At 36.5% G+C, this 25,077-nt stretch overlaps 1 protein-coding gene across 12 annotated transcripts in view; it reads left to right on the top strand.

Moving 5' to 3' along the window:
* The window catches only part of Cspp1 (centrosome and spindle pole associated protein 1), a 136,864-nt gene that overhangs the window by 92,891 nt on the left and 18,896 nt on the right, over window positions 1-25,077 (top strand). For 10 of the 12 annotated variants that reach the window (XM_074068567.1, XM_074068568.1, XM_074068570.1 and 7 more), the window contains 9 exons: window positions 6,611-6,763; window positions 10,844-10,956; window positions 13,011-13,160; window positions 13,636-13,782; window positions 15,462-15,566; window positions 16,839-16,905; window positions 17,477-17,594; window positions 19,919-20,058; window positions 23,540-23,680. In XM_074068567.1, coding sequence (XP_073924668.1) covers window positions 6,611-6,763; window positions 10,844-10,956; window positions 13,011-13,160; window positions 13,636-13,782; window positions 15,462-15,566; window positions 16,839-16,905; window positions 17,477-17,594; window positions 19,919-20,058; window positions 23,540-23,680 — 1,134 coding nt within the window. The remainder of the gene's footprint in view (window positions 1-6,610; window positions 6,764-10,843; window positions 10,957-13,010; window positions 13,161-13,635; window positions 13,783-15,461; window positions 15,567-16,838; window positions 16,906-17,476; window positions 17,595-19,918; window positions 20,059-23,539; window positions 23,681-25,077) is intronic. The other 2 variants (XM_074068574.1, XM_074068575.1) reach the window with 1 other exon arrangement.

Here is a 25,077-nt window from a genome sequence, read left to right as displayed (position 1 = left end):
TCCGAGACAGGTACCCAGCTGCTGTTGGGGAGAGGGGCAATGACTTGTCTAGCTGCTTCTTGCTGACAATGGGGCAGAAGGGGGCGGTTAGGGGGGTAAGTGTGGTGGTACTTGTCTTAGGGGTTGACCTGTGTAGTCTCCAGAGGCCCCCAATAGAACTGGATGGAGGGCCCATGTGTAGGCAGAGGTGAGTATTCCTTGACTAAGAGGTGGAGTTTGATCCATTGGACCTGTTGAGATAGGAATCTGGAGAGGGCATTTATTAATTATACAAGGCCCAAATCAGAATATTAGTAGGAGCATAAAAAGGGGGCCAGCCAGAGGCAGTGTCCATGGAGCCCAGCTCCATATGTTGTTCCAGATGGACCACGAATTGGGTAGCTCGCTGTTCTGAGGGGCTAGTGGGGTCTTCAAAAGCAAACAGAGGCTGACTGTGAGGATGTACAGAAATGTAAAAGTAAGTATCCTTTGAGTCTAGTGCAGAGTAATGTTGGGCTTTTGAGGGTATTTGAGCCAATAGAGTATAGGAATTGGGAACAATTGGGTGGAGGGGAATGATTCTTTTACTAATGAGCTGGAGATTTTGAACGAGTTTTTATTTATCTGGTCCTTTTTAGACAGCAAGAATAGAATTGTAGGGGCTGGAACAACTGATTAGTAGAATTTTTTTTTTTTTTAAGTAATTTCTGATAGGTGTAAGAGGCCTCATTATCCCTCAGGTTTTAGGGATACTGCTTTTGCTGTGGAAACTGTGAGGGATCTTTAAGTCTTATTTGAATTGGGAGGGCCATTTTTGTTTGCCCTACAGTCATTTCATCAGTCCACACTGTGGGATCTACTTGTTCCTGAAGAAGGGGGCAACAGAAACAGTCCCCTGGTGGGGAGGTGAAAGTAGAATTTGAGCCTTTAGTTGAGATTGTAAATCCCAACCCAGCAGGGGTTCTGCAGTCTCAGAGGCTGTGAGAAAAGAGTGACAGAAGTGGAGGTCTTCCCAAGAGCAGGCTAGAGGCTGCGTAAAATAGCAGTCTTGGGGCTGGCCAGATATGCCCTGAACGATAACCTTGTTATTGGACTGGGGACGAGGAGAGAATGGTAAGACAGAGAAATGGGCTCCACTGTCTAGTGATCTTTTGCTTCTCTACTATTATGGCTTCCTAAGGGTCTTCAACATTGAAGTTAAGAAGTGGAGCCTAGACAGGAGGCCCCAGGACCCATCAATCCATAGGAGGTGGCACCCTGCCTTCTGCCTGGAGATAGGGGCACTTAGACCTCTATGGGTTATCTTTGCAGAAGAGGCAAAGTCCCAGTGGGGCTGGGCTGTCTCCATTTTGGGAATTCCCTGTGGAAGTGCCCCTGCTCTCCACAATGGTAGCAAGCTTTGGATGTAGGCCCCCATCGTGTGGGGCATTTCCTGAGAGCTGCAATTAGGTCATGATTTTTTTTATCCTTTTCTCTCTTTTTAGTGAGGTCCCAGTTACAGTATGCAGACATGGCTATTTGCATTAGTTGGCTCAGTGACTTTTTCCCGTCAGCCACAGACTTTTGGAGTTTACTACAGATATCTGGGGCTGAATGTGTTAGAAATTACCTATACAGAGAATCTCTCCCACCTGTGACTCTGGGTCCACTGTGGTATGCTTTCGGATAGCGTCCTTAAGACGGTTGTAGAAAGCTCAGGGGGCTTTCATCAGGGCCTTGTTGTACTACAATCACCTGGGAATAGTTTAGAGGTTTATCTTTAGCCCTTTTTAGCCCTTCCACTATAAGATGGATGAAGTGGCATCAATGCCATTCACCTCCCTCTTCATCTTAGAGACTGATCTCTATAAATATATATATATTTTTTTCTGTAAATATATATACTGTAAATTAGGTTAGTTATGTATTGCTAATAGTGTCAGGGCTTAAATTTTTGCTTAACCCTTTGAATTAACACTTTATGAAGGTGTTTGGATGTCAGTTATAGGTGGTTGGATATTGTTGGCTATTATCTTTAAATGTTTTAGTTTGTATTTTCCTCCAAGGTACAAAGAAGAGCACCTAACTTGCGAAGTTAATTTTCATTTTGCAGTATTCATTTAGGTTCATAGAAAAATACTATAAAATAAAATAAGGAATGAAAAAATTAAATATTGTTTATGTGTTGTTTACCTGTGTCATACAAGTGAGCCCCAATGTGGAAAATTTTTTCCCACTTGTGAATCCAATCTTTTGTTGTTATTGTTTTTGTTTGTTTTAAAATTATTCTTGTAATGCTAGAAATTTTGCATTACATGATATTTTTTATTACATGATATTTAACATAAGATCCCATCTTTACAATAGCCAAATTGTACTCTTGACCAAAGTACCTTTTTGTTTTGTTTTCTTTTTCTTTTTTTTGAGGTGAGGATTGGGGCTTGAAGTCAGTGCTTTTTTGCTTACAAAGCAGGTGTTCTATTGCTTAAACCACTCATCCTGTTTTAATTTTCACCTAATTTCCCACTGTTAATTTTACCACTGCACAGAAAGATGGATTCACTGACAAAACTTTTTTTCTAATAAAACAATATAAATTTGACTTGACTGCTAAATCTTACTGTTTTCAATTTCAAATAATGCTATATCTAATGAAGTTTTCTTTTTATATGTACTTTGAGTGTTATTCTGAGAGATCCATTTGTAATCACAACAGTAAATTTAAACATATGATTGATTTTGAAGTTTATTGCAGTGTTTACTTTAGGCTACTTCTTAATGTATGGTTTATGTAGGTAATTACCAAAATAAGATTTCATTTCCTAAGCACTCACTAGTTTGGCAGCATAGCTTTGGGTGTCATCCTGCAAGGAGTGAACTTGTGATATTGTAGTCTAGTAATACAAAAAATAGAACACTGTGTATGATATTATTTATAGCTATAGCTAACGTCTCATTTACATAGACCAATTTTAGGCTGTTACAGTGAACTGGATAACAATGAAATTGATTTCTCACTTGAGTATAAGTTACATTGTTTTTACTTTGTGACTTCTCAGCTACTATAGCTGTTAGTGCATGACCTCACATATTTATTTGGGCTGTTACCATCTCTATGTTATTTCTTCATTGTCTTCCTTTAGCTTCACATCCAAGCCATCAAAAATCTGACCAATTATGTTTATTCTGTACTCATGTTGCCCACGTTTACATTCTTCATCTATTGTTTACTTGCTTTATGATCTATGAGGCAATTCATTTAGTTGAATTATATAATTACTAGACTGAAAATAGCCAGTTATTTTTTTCTTATATAAAAATAGTGAACATTATGTTGTTTGTTATAATTAGTATTTAATTCTACTTCAATTAATGATCAAAACTGTGTCCATTAGCACCTATACAACAAAACTGAGAACCATCAACAAACATTTTAGGAGATTCTAGAATAGGCATCTAATGTACAGATTCCTATCTTACCTCTCATTGCTCTGTTAAATGTAGTTGTTTTTTTTTTTTTCTTTTTTGCAGTACTAGGGCTTGCACTCAGATCCTACACCTTGAGCCACTCCACCAGCCCTTTTTTGTGATGAGTTTTTTCAAGATAGGGTCTTGTGAAGTATTTGCCGGGCTGGCTTCAAACCATCATCCTCCTGATCGCTGCCTCCATAGTAGCTAGTGTTACAGGAGTGAGCCACCAGTGCCCGGCTTCTGTTACATGTACTTTGTACTCTACTTAAGCTGAGCTACTTTAATGTTGCCATTGTTCTATTTCTTTATTCTTTTCTACTCATCTTTACCTTTGAAGCTTCTATTCATTTTCTAAGTCAAGTTGGCCTAAATGTTGTAGCAGGATGTGAACTTTCATGGTTCTGAACTCCCACTCTCTTTTGTAACATTCATGCTATTTGCTATGTCTGGTATTCTAATTGTTACTCAAGTTCAAAATCCATCTTTAAACTTAATGCGCTTTGTGAATACTTCTTTTTTTTATGTTTTATCTTTATTGTTGTGCTGGGTGGGGGTACATTGTGCATTTATATAAGCTCTTAACAATGTTTCAAATATATCTTACATGAATTTACCCCCTCTACTGTTGTCCTTTATTTTGTTCCCATTCCTGGAGTAGTTTGAGCAGGTTTTTTTTTTTTTTTTTTGTGGTACTGGAGTTTGAACTCAGGGCCTACACCTTGAACCAGTCCACCAGTCCTTTTTTTCTGATGGGTGTTTTTCAAGATAGGGTCTCTCTAACTATTTGCTCAGGCTGGCTTTGAACCGTGATCCTCCTGACCTCTGTCTCCTGAGTAGCTAGGGTTATAAACGTGAGCCACCAGTGCCTGGCAAGTTGTCTTTTTTGCATTTACTGTGTACACAGGTTTTGCATCGTATTCCCCCTTCTACCCTCTTTCCCCATCACCTCCTCTCTCTTGTTGGTGCCAGCTTCCCCGCCAAGGAAGGACTTGTTCTGTTCTCCTGTTCTCTGATTTTGTAGAACAAAAAAGAGGAAAGATAAAACAAAAAAAATGACATTTTAGCTTGTTTGAGATAAAGGTAGCTACACAGGGAGTTTCCTTATGATATTTCCATGTATGTATGTATTGTAACCACGATTAGTTTATCTCCTCTAATTTTCTTCATTCTACCTCAGTCCCTTTCTTATGGTAGTTGCAGTTGGTTTAATAGTTCTATATTCATTCTTGTATAGAGAGTATATCAACCATATTTAAATTCTTAGTTTTCCTATGGCTCCCGTGCATGACCTCCCCTTAGTGTGGCCAGTCTTTCATTATTTGCTACATTTGTACTAGGTCTGTATTCCACATGAGAGAGAACATGTGGCTTTTGGCTTTTGAGCCTGGTTAACTTCATTTAAGAAGATGATGTTCTGCAGTTCCATCCATTTACCTGGAAGTGACAGAATTTCATTCTTCTTTGTGGCTGAGTAAAATTCCATTATATGTAAATACCACACTTTAATCCATTCATCAGTAGTGGGGCATCTTGGCTGTTCCATAGCTTAGCTATTGTGATTAGTGCCGCAATAAACATGGGTGTTCAGGTTCCATTGTTGTAAGCTGATTCACAAGCCTTCGGGTATATGCCTAGGAGTTGTACTGCTGGATTGTATGCCAGGTGTATTTTTAGTTTTTTTAAGGGGCCTTCATACTGTTTTCCGTACTGGTTGTACTAGCTTACATTCCCTATAGCAGTGTATGAGGGTTCCTTTTTCCCACATCCTCACCATTTGTTGTTTGTGTTCTTGATAGTAGCTATTCTAACAGGAATGAGGTAGAATTTTTTTTTTTTTTTTTTTTGGTGGCACTGGGGTTTAAACTCAGGTCCTCATGCTTGCAAGGCAGGAGCGCTACTTCTTGAGCCACTGCACCAGCGAGGCGGAATCTTAATGTGGTTTTGATTTGTATTTATTTTATGGCCAGGGATGGTGAGCATTTTTTCAGTGTTTTTTAACCATTTGGAATTCTTCCTTTGAAAAGGCTCTATTCAGTTCATTTGCCCATTTCTCTGTTGGGTCATTGATTTTTTGGGAGTTTGGTTTGTTTGAGTTTCTTGTATATTCTGGTTATCAGTCCCTTGTCTGGTATATAGCTGGCAAAGGTTTTCTCCCATGAATACTTCTTATATCCAGGTTTAAGTTCACTTTCATGGCTACTACACTCTCTGACCTTTCTATTGGGGGAGGGAAGAGTTACTTTTTACTTGTGTAAGGCTTTTGAGTTCTGCATTCAGTTCTGTTTCTCAAATTGTCGGTGGTTGGCTCAGCTCTGGGTTCCCAGACTTTTGTTAAGTACTAAACTACCTCAAAACATAGGTTTAAAGATAAAAAACATTGACTTGCAGTGCTGTGGGTCCATAATTTGTGAGGGGTTTTGTTGGTTGGTTTTGTGTCAGGGTCTCACCTGAGGTTGTAGTTGAAGATGCTGGCCAGGGCTGCAGGCAGCTGACGGCTGATGGGCACTGGAGTATCCATTTCCCATGTCGCTCTCTTGCATGGCTCAGAAGGCCTCTCTTTCCCTAGGGCTCCTTCAGTCTCATTATGATGTGACAGTTGGCTTTCTTTGGAGTGAGTGGTCTATAGTTCAAGCTAGGTGGAAACCATGTCTTTTACAAAGTAGTTTCTCCAATATTCTATCATTAAATATGTGTTACTAACTGGACCACACTGAAGGGGATGACAGTTGAGCTCCACTATTTGAGGGAGGATTGTCAAAGAAATTTGGAATATATTTTAAAACTCTTCTCCACATGAATGTATGTTTTCTGTAGGAGAGCTGATGATTTGGGGTAAATTTCACTATAACTTGTATTGAATTGCTGCTCTTCATATTAAAGAAATTCTTAGGTTCTAGAATAATACAGGTACTATTAATATAGCTTTTATGGAGTATCAAAGGTTTATGTATCTTTAATTTCCCAACTACTTTTGAGTTATTTTACAGAGTTGTTTTTTGAAAAAGCTAAATTACTGATAATTTTGTTTCTGTTTCAGGGCACCAACATACTATTGAATTATTCCCAACTTTGTCCTATTGTTGTTCTGTTTTGATTCCCTATTTTAAGAAAATGTATTAAGCTTACCAGTAAGTTACAAAAATGTGTTTATTGAAATAAATGGCTTATTTTTCCCTCTCAGCTGATTTGAATAGGATGCACAGACAAAACATAGATGCCTACCATAACCCAGATGCAAGAACATATGAAGATAAAAGGGCTGTTGTAGCTCTAGACCAAAATTTAGCCACTTCAAATGCTGAGAACCTAGAAGACTCTGCAAATAAAAATTCAGGTTTATAATCACATTCTATGTTTTTTTTTAAACATTTCTAAACTTCAATAACATTTCTGTTTTCTTCTTTGGCAAAGTTCTTACTGTTATTTTGAAAATTTGGTTACTCTGAGCTGGGAAGCATAGCACATTATTTATGCTATTTATAATATATTTTCTTCATAGTTATTTTGAAAAATAGTTGAATAGGGAAAGGCTGCTTCATAGTATTATGTACCTTTCAGCTTTGTAACTTGCTCTGTATACTTTAGCTGCTGCTAACATTTTTATTTTGCTAGTTGGGGCACATTTCTTAAAATTAAACATTCTTTTTACACATACCCATTTGGTTTTTACACCTATGATGGAAATAGTATGTATTTGATGTGCTGTGATAAATTGTATAAGAAAATTCAATTTTTTGCTTGTTTTAGTGATGATTTACCCTCCCTTGTAAAATCATAGTATACAAAGCAATGAAGTCATTAAATGTTGAGTATCTGGTTTGGTATTAACATCCCTTAATCAAAGATTCTATAAGTCAAAATGATTCAGTATCTTTTTTTATGACTTACCAGGAAAAGTGTCATCATCTGTGAAAGTATATTACATATTTAAAAATGAAAGGAAATTTAAAGAATAAACCACTTTGTGCTATATTTTGATACCTATAAAAGTAAACATATTACTACAAAATTCTGCTTTTGTACTTTCACAGAAGTTTTGGTTATAGATCAGAAAAGAACTTTACATTAGGAAGTTCTTCCAAAATTCTCCTGACTGTTCATGTAGTCTTTTTTTTTTTCTTTAAACCCATATGACTTACTGGCTAACTATACAGGTTAGACGGGGAACTGTGATTAGAGTTACTAGTTCTGCATCTTTTAAGCCCTCGATGGTAGCACCAATCTCTGCAGCCTTTTAGAGTACGTCAGAAGATGAGTTGTAATAAGAAGAATATAGAAAAAAATTACAAAATAAAAACAAAAAAAAGAAAAACAAAGAAGATGGGTTGTTGACTATTTTTGCTTGTTCCATTGTTTAATCTCTAATTATGAGAAAATATATTCTTACTTTGATTCATAATAGACTTTTATAGTTTGGGTCCAGTTTTGATTTGTGGAACACTAAAATTGGAACTTTTAGTTTTGATGAAATTATTAATTTTATTCTTAGTTTGCATAATTCAGTGTGTAGATAGATGGAAAACCAACATACTTTCCTCTTTTTGTTGGCAGTACTAGGATTTGCTGGGGGTGTTCTTTACGACTTGAGCCACACTTCCAATCCATTTTTGCTTTAGTTACTTTTCAGGTAGAATCTCATGTTTTTGCCAAGATTTCGGTCTTCTTACATACAGACTCATGTAGGTGCTTGCAGTGTGTGCCTTCATGCCCAGCTCATTGATTGAGAAGGGGTCTTGCAAATTTTTTGCCCAAGTTGGCCTCAAACCACGATCCTCTCAATCTCCACCTCTTGAGTAGCTGAGACTACAGGTGTGCACTACCACATGTGGTCCACTTTTTCATATTGCTAAGTGAGAATTTTGGCTTTTACTGGTTCTTTTTCTCTTCATTTTCTGCCTTTTCCTATTAATCTGTATTGAGATCTGAATGCCTAAGGACCTCTACTCTGCCCTTTCCTTTCATACCCAGTATTGCTTATAACTCTAACTTAACTTAGAACTTACTCTTTCTTAGGATGAACACTTTTAAGCATCTGGCTCTGCTTACCAAGCAAAAACAATGGGAAATAAGCAATTTCCATGACTGCTTCCCAAGAGCAGCAGCCTGATGATTGGATATGCACAGCTAATTTGTTGTCTGTAGCCCTCTGTATTACCACCAGCTTTGTGTGCTGGTGGTGTTGCTAGAATGCTCTATTTTAAGAAATTACTTTTAAAACTCACAAAATATTTAAAATTTCCCTTTTTGTGTGTTTAAATTCCCTAAATTAGACTTTCTTTCCCTGGGAATAACCTAAAATAAACTTTCTAAATGCAAGGGAATAACTGAAGCCACTTAATTTGTTCTATGCCATATATATGTGTGTATGAGTGTTCATGTATATATGTATGTATATGTACACATACACGTACATACGTACCATTTAACATTTTTAAAGGCATTAGGGAATGCAAATATATCTGAAAGTTGTGTGTTCTAAAGTGTGCTGTTAAGGTTCATTGTCCTCTGATGTCTCATCTCTATTAGGCCTATTTTAGAGGTCCTTCATAATGTTCTTTTTTGGGGGTGGTGTTGAGACAGGGTCTCACTGTGTAGCCCAGGGTACCCTTGAACTCACTATCATCCTGCCTTAGCCTCCTGAGTGCTGGTACTACAGCTGTGCACTACCCTGCCTGGCTCACAATGTTTATTTTTTTATTTTATTTTGTAATTTTTTGATGAGATGCTACTTATAAAATTGAATACTAATTTGGCTTAAGTTTATTTTTTGGCTTACATTTTGTTTTTATTTATAATGGAGCTAATGTTTCCCTGTGGTTTTATTTTTAAAGTTTATTTCTAAAAGGACTTATTTTGTCTGTTTCTAATATTTCTTCTTTAATTTCCCCAAAGGTTTAGAATGTGAGTGATCAAGGTGAAAGCTAGCATCCAATTTTGTTTTTCTAATCAGTGTTTTGCCATTGTATAAGATTTAAAAGAACCTTCAATATTTATGTTTAGTTTGTTTTCATTAAGAGAGTGTTCTACTGGAAAAAAGTATTCTTGATATTTTAAGCCTTGATTTGGTTTTCTGCCAAACTATTTAAGTAAGCATTAATAAAGTTAAATAGAAAAGCAACCATACTGGAAAGCTATTTATCAACACAAATAACACAAGTATGAGAAGTACATGCTTTGGATTGATAGTATTAAGAATGAGTCAGTAACTTAAATGTAATATAAAAAGTTTTATGAGGCTTAAACTTAAATGCTATTTTTTTTCTTTCTGCATTCAATGAATCTCCTAGGGAATAATTGCTTGTCAAAGTGCTTTTCTGAAATAATTTTTCATTCAACAATAAAGAGTACAATTTGTAGGTAACATGATACAATATTTAATTGTGCATAATTTGATAGCATTTTTTTTTTTTCTCCACGGTACTAGGGTTTGAACTCAGGGTTTTACATTTGCTAGGCATTAGCTCCTCCAGCCCTTTTTGCTGTGGTTATTCTGGAGATACGGTCTCAATTTTCACCTAGGCCCTCTGGTTTTATGCTTCCCACCATAGTTGGGATGACAGGCACATGCCACCCCATCCAGCATTTTCTTTTTTGCCTTTGAGATGGGGATCTCACAATTTTTTTTTTTGGGCCATCGCTGGCCTGAAACTATGATCCTCTGAATCCCAGCCTCTTGTGTACATAGGATGACAGATGTGCACCACCAAGCCAACAAGCTATTGGTTGAGATGGGGTTTTGCTAACTTTTTGTCATGGATGGCTTCAAACCATGATCCTCTCAACCTCACAAGTAGTTAGGATTACAGGTGTGAGCCATCCATGCCTGTCTTGTGAAAACTTTTTATAGCTACCTCTCTAACCTAAATTTAAACTATGCATGGGAAGTATTTTAGAATTACTGACTTTAAAAAATAATCTTTTTTTGATATATGTAATATATTTTAATGTGTTATTCAGAACTTTCTGTTTTATGAGAAGGTTTTGCTGTAAAGCTCAGTCTGGGCTGTAACTCAATCTTTTGCCTCTACCTCCCAAATGAGCTACCTACCATACCAACTAGAACTATTCTTAAGTGGATGATATTCATATATATATAAGAACTTAAAATGTACTTTTACAGCCTTTGCTGTGATGAAAGTTCTTTAGGCTATTAGAACTTATGTTCCCTTAGTGTTTTTTTTTAGCTATTATAGTGTGATTTTTAACAATTTTATTTTAGTCCTACCATTTTTCTTTCTCTTGCTAATTTTTATGAGATCTTCAGATTCTTATCTCAGCCTATCTTTTCTGATTTTAACCTCTGGGTTTCTGTAATTAGCACATTTTTTTCAACATACAGGTTTATTAGCAAATTCTTCATTCTTTAACCATTATATTGTCTAATGGTATGTTTTTATAAAATGTCTTTTACAAGGTCATATACAAACACAGAGTTCTCCTTTTGCTCGGGGAAATATATTCAGTGAGCCTCCAACTGAACTTCAGATAAAACAACAAGAATTATACAAGAATTTTCTTCGTTTTCAGGTATAAGGCTTATTTGATCATAGTTTCATTCTCCTATAAGAATTCTAATAAACTAGACATGCATATTTTATCCATAGCATACATATTAAGTTCTAAAATGCATGGAGTGAAATTTTCTGTATATTTCTAAGTTAGTAGAAAATCGGTAGTTTTTTCCCCAGTGCTCTGATATTCTTGACTCATTAGTGCAGATTGTAAATACATAAAATTACATGGTGGTACAGTCCTGTAATCCCAGCATTTGGGAGGCTGAGGTGGGAGGATAATGAGTTCAAGGCCAGTCTGGACTATATCAAAAGACCCTGCCTCAAAAAACAAATAAAACAAAAATTACATTTTGTAATTGTATGCCCCATTTTATATATATATGCCAATAGCACTTAAAATGGTAGAAATGCTCATAGGTGATTACCAGAGGAAGAAAGTTAAGCATCCAGTGTTTATTAAGCAAGTAGACTCACTGAACTTCACACTGCATCCACTCTTGTGCTGTTCAGCACTAGGAATGGAGCCTGAGATGAATGAGATACCTGCCCAGAAGGTAGTTTGTTTTTTCTTACCTACCTCCACACACCTACATTTGCATCCCAGCATCATATTAGTCTTGAAGCTTGGTTGATCTTCCTTTGGTACAATATATTTTTTTTGACACTATAGTTTGAACTTAGGGCCTCACACTTAATAGGCAGGTACATTACCACTTAAGCCAGCTGTTTTTGCTTCAGTTTATTTTTCAGATACGGCCTTACTTTTCTTAGGGCCATTCTCATACTGTGATCATACCAACTCGAACTCCCACATAGCTGGTATTACTGGTGTGCTCTACCATATCTGGGTTATTTGTTTTAATGGGATCTCTATAACTTTTTTGCCCAGGCTAGCCTCAAACCATGGTCCTTTCATCCCTGCTTTCCATGTAGCTGAGATTAGCATGCCCAGTCATGTTTAGAATATGTTACTTGAGGGTTGAAAAGACTAGAAGCAGAGGTATTTTCCTAAAGTATTGACTGTCAAACATAGAAATTCCTTTCTATGGGTATCAAATGTGAGAGAGTGACATGAGAGATCCCAGGGACACTGGCCACTGAAGTCAGTAGCAGCAGGTTGAGGAGGATACAGAATTCTCTGTTGAACTTAAAGTGCCCTGTGGTTAATACTGCCATGTTATTAGCAAGTCAAGTTCAAGTCTCACTATGGTCTAAGGTACAATTTAGTCCATATATATTTGTATACCTATTTATTGTTTATACAATATCCTTATATTAAACTTCAAAACTCTCCAGAGAAGGTTTTATTACTTCTATTTTATAACATGCAATAAAAACACAGACTAACAGACTTTTCATAATGGTAGAGTATCAACCTGTTGGCATTAAGCTGTGATATGTTATATGTATTTTATTATTGAGTATTATAATCATGAATATTTACTGAGTATTTTCAGTATAGGAGGAACTTTTATGTTCTTTAAAGACATTGCTTCACTTTAATTCTTCGAGTCCTCCTTTGAGATGTAGACATCAATAACTTTTTATCAAACAAGAAAACTGAGGGCAAAGTTTCTTAATGTCATGCAATCAGTATGTATTTGGTGGAGGTGGAATTTATTTAATCCACAGCTTTTTTTTTGGCACTACTGGGGTTTGAACTCACAGCCTCATGTTTGCTAGGCAGACATTGTACTACTTGAGCTATTCCATCAGCCCTTTTTTTGGCATTTGAGTATTTTCTACTTAGGGCCTGGCAAACTGTTTGCCTGGGCTGGCTTCAAACTGCAGTCCTCCTGATCTCTGCCTCCTGAGTAGCTAGGATTATAGGCATGAGCCGCCTGCACCTAGCTGTAACTGAAAGCTTTTAATAATGCCTTTTTTTTAGTGCCTCCCTAATAAAATACAGGAAACTGAAAAAAATAGGAACATATTTTTAGGAAATATCAAACAGTGGGTATAAATGTTCAATTTGTAGGATACCTGGAAAAAGGAAGTGGTATTCATTTTTATTAGTTTTTTCCTTTTATTAGCTTTACTAAATAATAACTACACTTAATTCTTTAGATTGAGGAAAAGAAACAAAGAGAGGAAGCAGAGCGAGAGAGACTGAGAATTGCAGAAGAAAAAGAAGAAAAACGGCTTGCAGAACAGAGAGCACGAATTCAGCAAGAGTATGAAGAGGAACAGGAGAAAAAGAGGGAGAAGGAAGAGGAGGTGCATTTTCCTACTCTAGTTTACTGCTTTGTCTGAAAGTGAAATCTTTATTTTGACTTGAAAAGATATTAGGGAGAACAGTCTTGAAGTACATTCAGAAAATAACAGATTGATATCCATTCATTGGATATTATTTCATTGAGGTGAAAACTAATTTAGGAACAGAAAAATGTTTTTTTTAGTCAAAAAACAGTGATAAGCTGACTGAAGATATTATAAAAGATATCCATTATTTTGTTAAGCAGACAGCTTGTTTATTTGAAAGAACACTATATCATCTATACCTTCAGTTTTACCTCTTTATTTTAGACAAATAAGGGAGGTTTTTTTATTTTAGTTCTGGGGCTCAAACCCAGGTCTTAGGCTAGGCATGTGCTCTACCACTGAGCTACACCTTCAGCCTTGCAATTTTTTTTTAAAATGTACTCCAGAATGTATGTATGTATGAAGTGCATATTTTTTCTTAATTTTAAAGCAAAGGCTAAAAAATGAAGAGCTCATTAGATTAGCTGAGGAAAGACGAAAAGAAGCAGAAAGAAAGAAGAAAGAAGAGGAAGAAAAACATAACTTGCAACTTCAGCACTACTATGAAAGAGAAAATATGATTGGGGATGAGACAAAGGTAAATTTCAGACAAAAATGTCAGTCAAACTCATATTCACTGAGAGAATTGTGGCGTTGTTAGAAAAAAGGGGAAGAGGAGGAGCTGCTGTGTGTTCCTGTGTTCTGTTTTACTACTAAGTCTGGGGACAGTGTACTGAACTTCCTGTGTGAAGTCTCTCCCTGTACTGTGTTGGTACATTCTACCCTGTGAATATAATGACTTTCCTTGCCTTAGCCATCTCTGGTCTTGTTACTGTGGTCTTCAGTGGAGCAGCCTGAGAGGGTGGTCTGTACACCAGCACCCTGTGAACTCTTTGTTCTGGTTCATGCCAAGAACTTGAATATATAAATATATAAGCTGCATTTTTCCCACAGTGTTTTTTTTTTTTTTATTTCTTTTATTCATCTGTGTATACAATCTTTGGGTCATTTCTCCCCGCTTCCCCCCACCCCCTCCCTTTCCCCCATATCCTCCCTCTCCCTTCCTACCCCCTTGCTACCAGACAGAAACTATTTTGCCCTTATCTCTAATAAGCTGAATTTTTAATTTGGCTTATGCTTACCTACAGGTTTTAAACACATTCTCTCTCTCACCCATAGTGTGTGTGTGTGTGTGTGTATACATGTATATGTGTGTATGTATATATATATATATATATATATATTTTTTTTTTTTTTTTCCCGGCAGAGTCTTGTTTTGTTGCCCATGCTAGCCTCAAACTGGCCATCCCCCAGCTTCTGCATTCTAAGTAGCTGGAATTGCAGGCATGTACTATTGTTCCCAGCTTTCACATATAGTTCTAATTTTATCAAAGTCAGCAGTGGAACTAACATGGTTTTTCTACCATGCAAAATGAAGACTTTATCAGCTACTTATATGTTATAGTTTGAGTTTTTCTTTTTCTTTCTTATTTATTTATTTATTTATGTGTGATACTGGGGTTTGAACTCAAGGCCTACAACCTTGAGCCACTGCACCAGCCCTTTTTTATGATGGGTTTTTTCAAGATAGGGTCTTGCAAACTGTTTGCCCTGGCTGGTTTTGAACCATGATCCTCCTGATCTCTGCCACCTGATTAGCTAGGATTACAGGTATGGGCCACCAGATCCTGGCTATTGTTATTATTTTTAATAAAATATTTTTTACAAAAATGAGAAATTGAATCAATCTTATATTAAATATAGCATTTATGATAAACATAAATGGATTTAGATATCCTAATTAAAAGAATATGACCCTTAGATTAGGATTTTAAAAAAAATCAACAAACTTAAAGAAACCAACAGCATTTCAAATACTAGGAAAACAACCAAAATGAAAAGACCTAACCAAATAAAAATATCATCATAATAATAAAAAAGAGACAGTACGATATAAAAACACAAAATCTCTAGCTGGACACCAGTGTCTCATGCCTGTAATCCTAGCTACTCAGGAGGCAGAGATCAGGAGGATTGCAGAGATCAGGAGTTTGAAGCCAGCCCATGCAAATAGTTCAGGAAACCCTATCTCAAAAAACCCACCACAAAAAAGGGGCTAGTAGAGTGGCTCAAGGTGTAGGCCCTGAGTTCAAGCCTCAGAAGAGAAAAAAAAAAATTTTTTTAAAGTCATCTTGTATATAACTAATATATATAGTTTATATTTATGTATATATGTGTTTATGTGTATATACATGTATGTATTTTTTAATTTTTCAGCGTTTAAGACAGCCTTCTCCTGTAGTTCCTGCTCTTCAGAACAAAATTGCAAGCAAACTCCAAAGACCTCCATCAGTTGACAGCATCATAAGTTCCTTTATTAATGTATATACTTTTCATTTTGTTTTGTTAGTCTTTGTTTAGTTGTTTTGGATTTGGGGTACTAACTGAGATTTTCGTATTCTTCATATTTGGATGTTAAATTTTTTTTAGATTTGAAATATAGGTAATACCTACATTAATATGCCTGTTGGTGCAGTTGTAACTAATATTACTTGGAGTCCCCTAAGATTTAATTCTTGACAAATTATAATCTAGCAAGTGGTTCTTGTCCAGGCTCTTCAAGAAAGTCCTTTGAAAATCTGTCTTACATCTAGCTATTGTTACTGTTTATGAAGTCCCTTATATTTTAGTCTGAGTTACAATAAAAGATAGGCAGGAAAATGTTCCAGAAAAGCTGATTCCTGAGTTGATGCTTGAAGAGTCAGTAGGAATTTGATACAAGGAGAAGGCGGGTGAACGACTTTCAGCATGTGCAAAATCGTGGAGGGCAGGATAAGACACATTGAAAATCCCCTGTGGTTTGATCTGGCAGCAGAGGTGAACAACATGTGTAGGGTCTTGAAGGGCATCTTTGACTTTATTCCATAGGCTTGTGGATTCCAAGCAAGCTAATTACTGTAATTGACAAAAAGATGTGTTAGAAAAGCTTTGTTTGAACCCACCCTCTGAGAGTTTGATTCAGTTGTTCTGTGGTAGTAAATGCATGGAAATTCACTGTAGCATTTCAGTAAGTACCATTTAAGACATGGCCACTTACATTTTTTTGTAGTGTTCTCTTAGGCCATAAAGACGAAACATTGAGGTAATTTAAGATGCTTTTGCAGAAGTCTAGATGTTAGACTTTGAGAACTTAAAAAAAAAAAAAAGAGACAGTGACTAAGAGCTGGAAGGGGTGACAATTTCATGAAATAATTACGGGACATAGTTGTGGTATTTGTCGACTTGAGTGTGTGGTAAATAAGAGTCAAGGATAACTTTGAAGTTTCTAGTGAGGGTTATATAGGGTTGGGTTTGTAATAGGAGTTACATGTTTCTCTGAACAACAGCATAGGTCATGATGTGCCAAGTGAATGTTGGAGAAAAGTATAACTGGAGTAGGCAATAGTCACTTGTCAGATATAGAGTAAGGTGAAGGGATTATCTTTGGTTAGAGGCAATGATGCTTTCATTGTGCTAGGAAGGAAGATTAGATACAGATGTGGACAAGTTTTATAGGCAAGATAGTGTAAAGTTTGGTTTCCTTTACATATAGGTAAAATTATTCCTTTCAAGGTTGTGAGTATTGAGCATATCTTTGTCATTATTGTTACACAGGAAAGTTTGATGTCCAGAGCTCAATCTCCTCCAGTACCTGCAAGGAAAAATCAGCTTCGTGCAGAAGGTAGAGTTAATTATCAACCTTACAATTTAGAGTATTTCATCTTTTCACTTTTTATTTTGAAATAATTATAGAGTTGCAGGAAGTTGTAAAAAGCATAGAGAGAAGTGCTACATATCCTTCCTCTAGATTCCCCCAGTGGTGACATCTTAGGTACTACAGTATCACAGCTAGGAAGCTGATGTTGATATTCTCTGCAGGCAGATCTTCAAGAGAGTTCACCAGTCTTTTTGTATTTGTGGGCTAGCATTCAGGTGGCAGAACTGTTCCAGTACCACAGTCGAACTCGCTTGTGTTGCCCCTTGATAGTTGCACTGCCCACCTCCAAAAATATCTCCTAGCTTTTGACATAACTGTTATCAAAATTATGTTTGCAGATCTTAATGATGTTCATTAATATGATCTGTATATATGTGTGTACATATCAATCACACATAAAAATATCTTTGCTAAAAATAAAAGAATCATAAAATTTCTCTTTGAGCATTTTAGTTTTATGACAGGTCAGGTCTTAATGTTTAATCTTTTGTTCTTATGCTTATTTTGTTTTTTACTTATCAATGTGAATGTGCAGAAGAGAAAAAAAATGTAATTATGGAATTATCAGAAATGAGAAAACAGCTTCGAAGTGAAGAGAGGCGTTTACAAGGGCGGTTGCTACACATGGACAGTGATGAGGAAATTCATATAAAGTAAGTTTGAATTGTGTTTTTTCTTGAGTTTTTTTCTTGTCACCTATCTAGTAATTCTATAATTTTGGAACATAATTAATTCATCTTATAATCTTCTCACATTCCTTCTCTCAGTCTTTTATAAAATTAGATAAAGAAATTTAGTTCTTGAAGAAAATAATTGATTCAGAAACAGAACATTTCAGGATTGGAATAATCACAGACAATTGCATTTTCCTTCAGTAATGTATTTAATGCTTTGTGGAATACTTATTTTCTAGCAAAATTACATACAGGTTATCAAACAGCTGTGATAATTTTTGTCAGGACTCATTTTCTGAATGGGTGTTCTTCAAACTGTAGGTTACAATCTTGTAAAATACTGTAAAATCAGCATTGTGGGTAGCTCTTTTAGGATAATAATAAATTATAGAAAAGGTGCAAATATAGTACAAAGAGTTTCTATATACCCTTCATCTAGTTTTCCCTGTTGTTAACCTCTTAACATTACCAGGGTATGTTTGTCACAACTAACAAGGTAACACCTGAAACATTACTGTTAATCAAATTCCACTTTTTGCATTTCTCCAGTTTCCCCATTAATGTTCTGCTTCTGTTCCAGTGTTCAGTACAGGGTACCACATTGTATTTAGTTGTGTTTGTTTTTCATGACTATTAAAGTCTACAGGAGTACTGTCCAGAGATCCTGTAAAGTGTCTTCCTGTCTGGATTTGTTTGGTATTCTCTGATGATTAGACTGTGTGAAGTGTATTTGAAAAGAAGAGCTCAGGGTACTAATTCTCCCATCATACCCTATCAGGGTACACAGTGTCACTTAACATCTCTGGTGATGCTAACCTTCATCACCTGTCTGCCAGGTTTCTCCAAGAAAAGCTGTTGTTGTTTCATTACAAATCACTAAGTCTAGCATGGTCTCTTGCAAGAGCAAGGAGAGGCTGGAAATTAAGTACTTTGTGAACTATAATTTCTAACTTAATATGTTAGAATTGCCATAATTTAAACAAGAATTGATTAAATACTTTACTTTGGTATAGCTTTTAATATATATCATGATTAGAGACATCTCAAGGTTGGGGCTTTATTCTAATTTCATAAATATCTTCACAAAAGAATCTTTAATTTATCATGTTACCAACTTCTTATGTGATAGGCACAAGACAAATATGATGCAGCTCACAAGCAAATAAGATCAAATAACCAAATCCACATTTTTCAGCTTGTTTAATTGCGCTGCAGAAACTAGACAGGAGTCCAGTTTAAAAGACTCCTGGAAGGTTTTCTGGTATTTGTTTTAATGGATCTCCCTAGAGTTGCTGTTACTCTGAGCCAATTCTTAGAAGTCTGTAGGAACAACCTACAGAACTTTGATAGGAACAACCCTATCAAAACTGCCCTTGTTAATGTTTCCTACCAGCAAGGAAACTGTAGGAGAACAGTGGAGACCCCAGTCATTCCTGTGTAGAAGCTTAGGAAACATTTAATTATAAAGAAATGAAGGAAGCAATCTGACCAAACCTTACCTGACCATAGCTTAGAGCTGCATTTTCAAAAAGAAGTGGACCTACCTAGTGCTAAGGGAAGCAACAAGAGATACTTGGTTTTCTTTTATTTTCAGAATAAGCATTCCCATTGCCTATCCCTATTTTATATCACTCCTTAAAAGTTCTAGCAGAAAACTCACTTTCTAAGCTGCCTGCCAATGATGTTAATTTCCTAGGCACCACATGAATATAGCACAATTAACTATTTAGCTATCAAGTTCCCTGGAAGCTTTTTGTAAGAAATCACTGCTGGAGACTATGCACAATACCCTTTAATATCAAGGAACACATTACTACCATAGTTCTCTGTGTAATTTCTACTTCAGGCTGAGGGGAAGGTAACATTTACTGATTACCTCATTCATGTCATGTGCTGTGCTAGGTACTTTACACGATTTCTCTTAATTTTCTTGCTCACAAATGACTATAATGGATAGACATTACCTGCATTTTTGCAGGTTATGAAACAAGGTCAAGCTGTTAATAAGTAACAAAGCTGGTCTGTGACTCTCAGTTTCTCTGACCTCAAATACTGTAATCTTTCTACCACATGAACATTTTATGGTAAAGCTGAATCATTCTACTCTTCTAATTCTACCTTGTATCTGAGCACTATAAATAACTTATTTTTTTAATAAAAGGGACTTAATAGCTGTTAGAATGATTTTTTTAGTAAATATACTGTGTTGAAAGATGCCAAATATCTTTTACAGTGAATTAAATGTGAACTCAGATTTTCTTCCCAATAAAGCACACTTATCATTATTTTTCATTTATCTATAGGAAAAGAGAAAGAAATCCTTTGGATATATTTGACATGGCCAGACATCGGGTACAAGCCCCTGTCAGAAGACAGTCACCTAAGGGCTTAGATGCTACCACTTTTCAGAATATTCATGATTTTAATGAGCTGAAAGGTAGAGGTGAGTACATAGTATTACTTAAAAGGTATAGTCAGAGTGCTCTACCATATGCAAGAATCTTTAAAGATGTTTATAGTCTTTTTCTAATGTAATTTCATTTATAATGTTTTAAATTTTGACTAAAACATTACATGCACTCTACATCAATTTACCAGTCTGTCAGATGACAGTTTAGTTTGGCTAAAAATTTTCTTTTGGAGAGCAGATAGCTGTTCAAGCCTTGGTATGGACAAGATTGCATAGACTAGTGTGAAGAATTGGAAGTTGGTGTTTAATGGAGGATAGTAGAGGAAGATGAGCTTATGAGAAAGATTGAGGAGAAGACCCAAAGAAATTGGAAGAAAATCAGGGGAATGTGGGATCCTGAAAGGTAAGGGAAAGAATGAGAGCATCAAGAAGGGATTAAGTAGGTGGACATGGTAGGTGGATCATACCTGAGTAGCTATAATCCTAGCTACTCAGGGGGCAGAGATTAGGAGATCATGGTTTGAGGCCAGCCTGGGCACAAAAATTCATGAGAGCCCATCTAACAGTAAAAGTTGGGCTTGTTAGCATGCATCTGTCATTCCAGCCGTGTGAGAAGCATAACACGTGGAAAGCATAAACAGGAAGATCGAAGTCCAGGCAGCCTGGGCTTAAATGCAAGACCCTATTTTAAAAATAAAGCAAAGAGGGATAGGGGTGTGGCTCAAGTGGCAAAGCACCTGCCTAGCAAGCACAAGGCCCTGAGTTCTACAGGGGAAAATAAAAAGGAAGAAGAAATCCTGTGAGATGAGTATCAGAAAGTGTCAGTTGAGTCAGAGGTGACCTCAGCTAGATCTTTTTTAAAGGAATGATGGTATCAGAAGCCAGTTAACTTCCAGTGAGTGCCTACTAGGAGGGAGTAGGACTAAGATTGCCTGGGAAGTATGTGACTGGGAAGCAGAGCAGAAACTCCATGAGCCAGGAACTTGATAGGATGTAGTGTGAAGAGCTTTTAGGAAGAAAAGCCTTAGGATACAGGAAAGGGAAGGAATGACTGTGGAAAAGAGCAACATTCCTGAAGAGGCAGGAAAAAATCTCCCAGATAGTATGCACAAGAACTGACAGATTTGATAGAACCTCCTAGGGGAAAGGAGAGTACGGGAGTCAGTGGAGACTGAAAGTGTGTGAGGAAGCAAGATGTGTGTTATGTGTGATTTTTTTTTTTTTTTTTTTGAGGCGCATTCAACAGAGCAGTTGCTGGAGCAGGGAAGGCATATTGTTGATATGTGGTCATCCAACAAGGCAGATAAACTAGAATTTAAACTTCTTTTTCATTTTTAAGTAATATCTAATATTAAAGCCAATTGTTTAAGTACAGAAAGAGAGGAAAATCATGTTTGTCAAGTCACCTATATGCAAGCACCCTTAACATTTTGGATGTTTTCTAGTCTTCTTTCTGAGCATATTTAAAACAAAAAAAGTATAAAAAGATATGCTATTTATATAATTTTCTTCTCACTTAGATTTACATATATCATCATTTACATATGCTATAGTAATTATTTTATGATTGATTACTTACTATCTGCTAGGCATTGTATTAAACCTGGGACCCATAAGGTCAAAACTATTTTTACTACAAACTCTAAGACATTATTTTAAAAAATTTTTTCCCTCCTGTGTAGTATTATACGGGTTTTCCAGAGAATACATGACATATGATGACTCTATCTCTCTCTGAAGTTAGTAAAATGTGTGCTTGTGTATTCTCATGTTATAAAAACTTACCAGTTTTAATTTCAAGTATGGCAGATATATAAGTGTAGGTGCATGTAATATATACATAAATTAGAGCTCTTTGCAGTCCGTAATTTTTAAGAGCATAAAAAAGGACTTGAGACTGAAAAGGTTTAAACCAGAGAATTGACTCATTCATTTCCTTATGTTGCTGTATTTGGTCCTCATTCAGCCTGTGACTTGGTTGTTTGTTTGCTTTTTTTTTTTTTTCTGTAGAGAGGAGACTGTCTGGAAGTGGTGAAGCCAGGGTTTCATCCAAGTTTGTGTCCAGCACCACCTCTGTTAATTCGGCTCTTAACTATTTTCTAATTCTTAGACATTCAAGGTGTTTCTCATTTTCAATACTATATTTTTTGATAGTTTCCAGTTATAAACTTTTTATGTATTTTGGGGTGATTTCTTTTAATTTTATCCCAACAGTATAATTAGTTGACCAAATAGTATCTTCAAGGCGTTTTACGTATATGAACTATGTTTTTATTCTCAAGATTTAAGGCTTAATATTTATAATTTTAATTCTGATCAATTGATAATTCTTACAGTTTTGGCAGAATTGAGTTTGTAGACCATCATTTCTTTCAGTAATGATATTGTTTCGAAAGGTCTAGGCAATCTGCATTTATTATCTTGCTTTTTCTACATGATATTTGCAAGGGATAAAATATTAGTTGGCCAATAACAATTTTTTTCAGTAGATTTTAAGGATCAGTATAATTATAGTATCTCATGGCTTCCTGCCATGTGACTAATCCCTTGGATATGCCTGCACATGGTTGCCCTGCTGCAGTTCTGGGTAGCATCTTGGGAAAGAGGGGCAGATAGGGAATACATCATAAGCTGCTGCTTGTTCTGTGGGCTTTCTTATAATATTTGTGAAAAGGCATTTATTGAAGAATATTAATTTCATATTCTTTAGTTTTATGGCTATTTTAACATCTTCCAACTTTGGCAATGCCCCAGTACTTATGTTGTTACCTATAGTAAAATATATTAAGTTTTTTTAAAGAAAAGCTTTGTATAAACTTTAAAAATACATAAACTTTGTTTTTAAAAGCAGTTTTAGGTTCACAGCAACATTGAACAGAGTTTCCATATATTTTCTGCCCCTGCACATGCACAGTTTCCTCCATTATGGACATCCTGCATTACAGTGGTACATTTTATTATAAGCAGTGAACCTGCATTGGTGTATTATTATTCACAATGCCTAGTTTATATTAAGGTTCATTCTTAATGTGCATTCTGTCACTTTAGACAAATGTATAATAACATATCTCTACTACTGTAGTGTCACGCAGAATAATTTCACAGCCCTAAAAGTCCTCTATACTCTACCTATTCATTCCTCCTTCCCCTTAATCCCTGGCAATCATTAATATCTTTGCTGTTTCCATAGTTGGCTTTTTCCAGAATCATACTATATTTAGGATTTGCAGATTGGCTTCTTTCACTTAGTAATATGCATTCAATATGTATTCCTCTGTGCTTTTTCATGGCTTGGTAGCATTATTTTTTAGTACTGAATAATATTCCATTGCTTAATAATACATCACAGTTTATCCATTTGTCTCCTGACAGACATCTTGGTTGCCTCCATGTTTTGACTATTATGAATAAAGCTATATAAACATTTTTGTGCAGGTCTTTGTAGCTAAAATCTCAATTGAAAACAAGATTTAACTTAGTGATGTGATGTAATGTAATGTGTTTTTTGCACCAGATTCAGAAACACGAGTTGATCTGAAGTTTATGTACCCTGATTCTCCAAGAGATCATCACACCTTAGAGATCCAGCAGCAGGCCCTGCTAAGAGAGCAGCAGAAGAGACTGAATAGAATAAAAATGCAGGAAGGTACTGAAGGTAAGGAATTAATCACTGCCGTTTCAAATAGTTATCATTGGGGTTTTCTTTTGTAAGCTTTCTGTCTCAGTCTCTTGTATTGATTTCAATCCCAGTCAGTTCCTGTCCACTGGCAGCTTCATGCTCTTGTGGCTCTTTTGTCAAATAGTCCCAGAAAAGAACAAGTCCTAGAGAATGTTCTGATTGTAGGGGTATATCCTTGTATGAGAGGGGCTCAGCCATTCATTGTAGCCAGGAAGATTGAGTACTTTGATCAGGCCAGATGACATCTATACCAAGAACTAGGAACCAAAGGAATGCTGAGCAAATGTGTTAGTGTCCTGTGGGGCATTTTTCTTTGTGTGGGAGGTGTATTTAAGTTTCTTTCTTTGAATTCATTCAGGTGTTTATACATGTTCTCTTTAGTTTTGTTCATCATTTTTGCAATCATTCTTTTGAGGTCTTTGAACATTCATCCTCCTCACTATCCTTAGTGTTTGTTATTGTCAGGTTGTTGACTTTTGGCAGTATCATGTTGCCTTGTTTTTTTTCTTTTGTTTCTGCATTGGGATTTGCCCATGTAAGTTTTAGTTCTCATTGTTAAGGCAGGACTATGTGATGGCAGGACTGTGGTATAGATTTTCACCACTGGACTGGGGGGATAGTTCGGATAGTTCAGTAGACAAACTTGTGTGCTTGCTCAGGGCACCAGGGCTAATCCCCAGCACCACTCAGATAGAGGAAAGCTACTGGAGTCTCTTGTAGTTCTTGTGTTGGTATTACATGTGGATTCAGTCACTTCTTAGAAGCTTTCCTTCTTTGTGTACTGGAAGCCATTGCTGGCCACATGGAACTTTGTAGTCTGTGGGTCAGGCAGTTTCCCATTTCCTGCATGGGCCCCTAGTTTGTGCCCCTAGGGGCAGGGCAGCATGTGTGCAAGCCTAGGGGTGTCCCCCAAATGTGTCCGATAATGGGGGAAACAAACAGAACACTGGGTTTCTGTCCTGGTGGTGGAGAACTTAGGAACTTAGGTATCTGCCTGCAGGACTCAGTGCTTTCAGACCTTTCCCCAGAAGTTCATTACCCTGTGGGAGGGTGGAGGCTAGGGATACTGAATGATCCCCAGTCCTATGCTTAGAGATTTTGGTCTTGCCTAGAAGTGAGCATTCCACCATCCCCAGGCTTGGTGCTGTTTTTGCAGGTGATCCTCAGTCAGTGGGACTTACTTGTTCTCTCCAGGGAGGACAGGGCCACCAGTGGCTATATCCTTCACTGCCCAAGCTACCAGCTGCTTAAACTTTTCAGTGGGCACATGTCAGACCCTCTCCTTCTCTATGACCACCTCCTCTGGCCATCTATTAGCCAGACACTGTGGGCTGGTGTCTCAAGACTTCCTGTGGTACAGTTGTTCCTTGGTT

The sequence above is a fragment of the Castor canadensis genome, chromosome 3 (genome assembly GCF_047511655.1).
Source record: "Castor canadensis chromosome 3, mCasCan1.hap1v2, whole genome shotgun sequence".
Taxonomy (NCBI): domain Eukaryota; kingdom Metazoa; phylum Chordata; class Mammalia; order Rodentia; family Castoridae; genus Castor; species Castor canadensis.
This window is presented reverse-complemented; position numbering and strand designations above follow the sequence as displayed.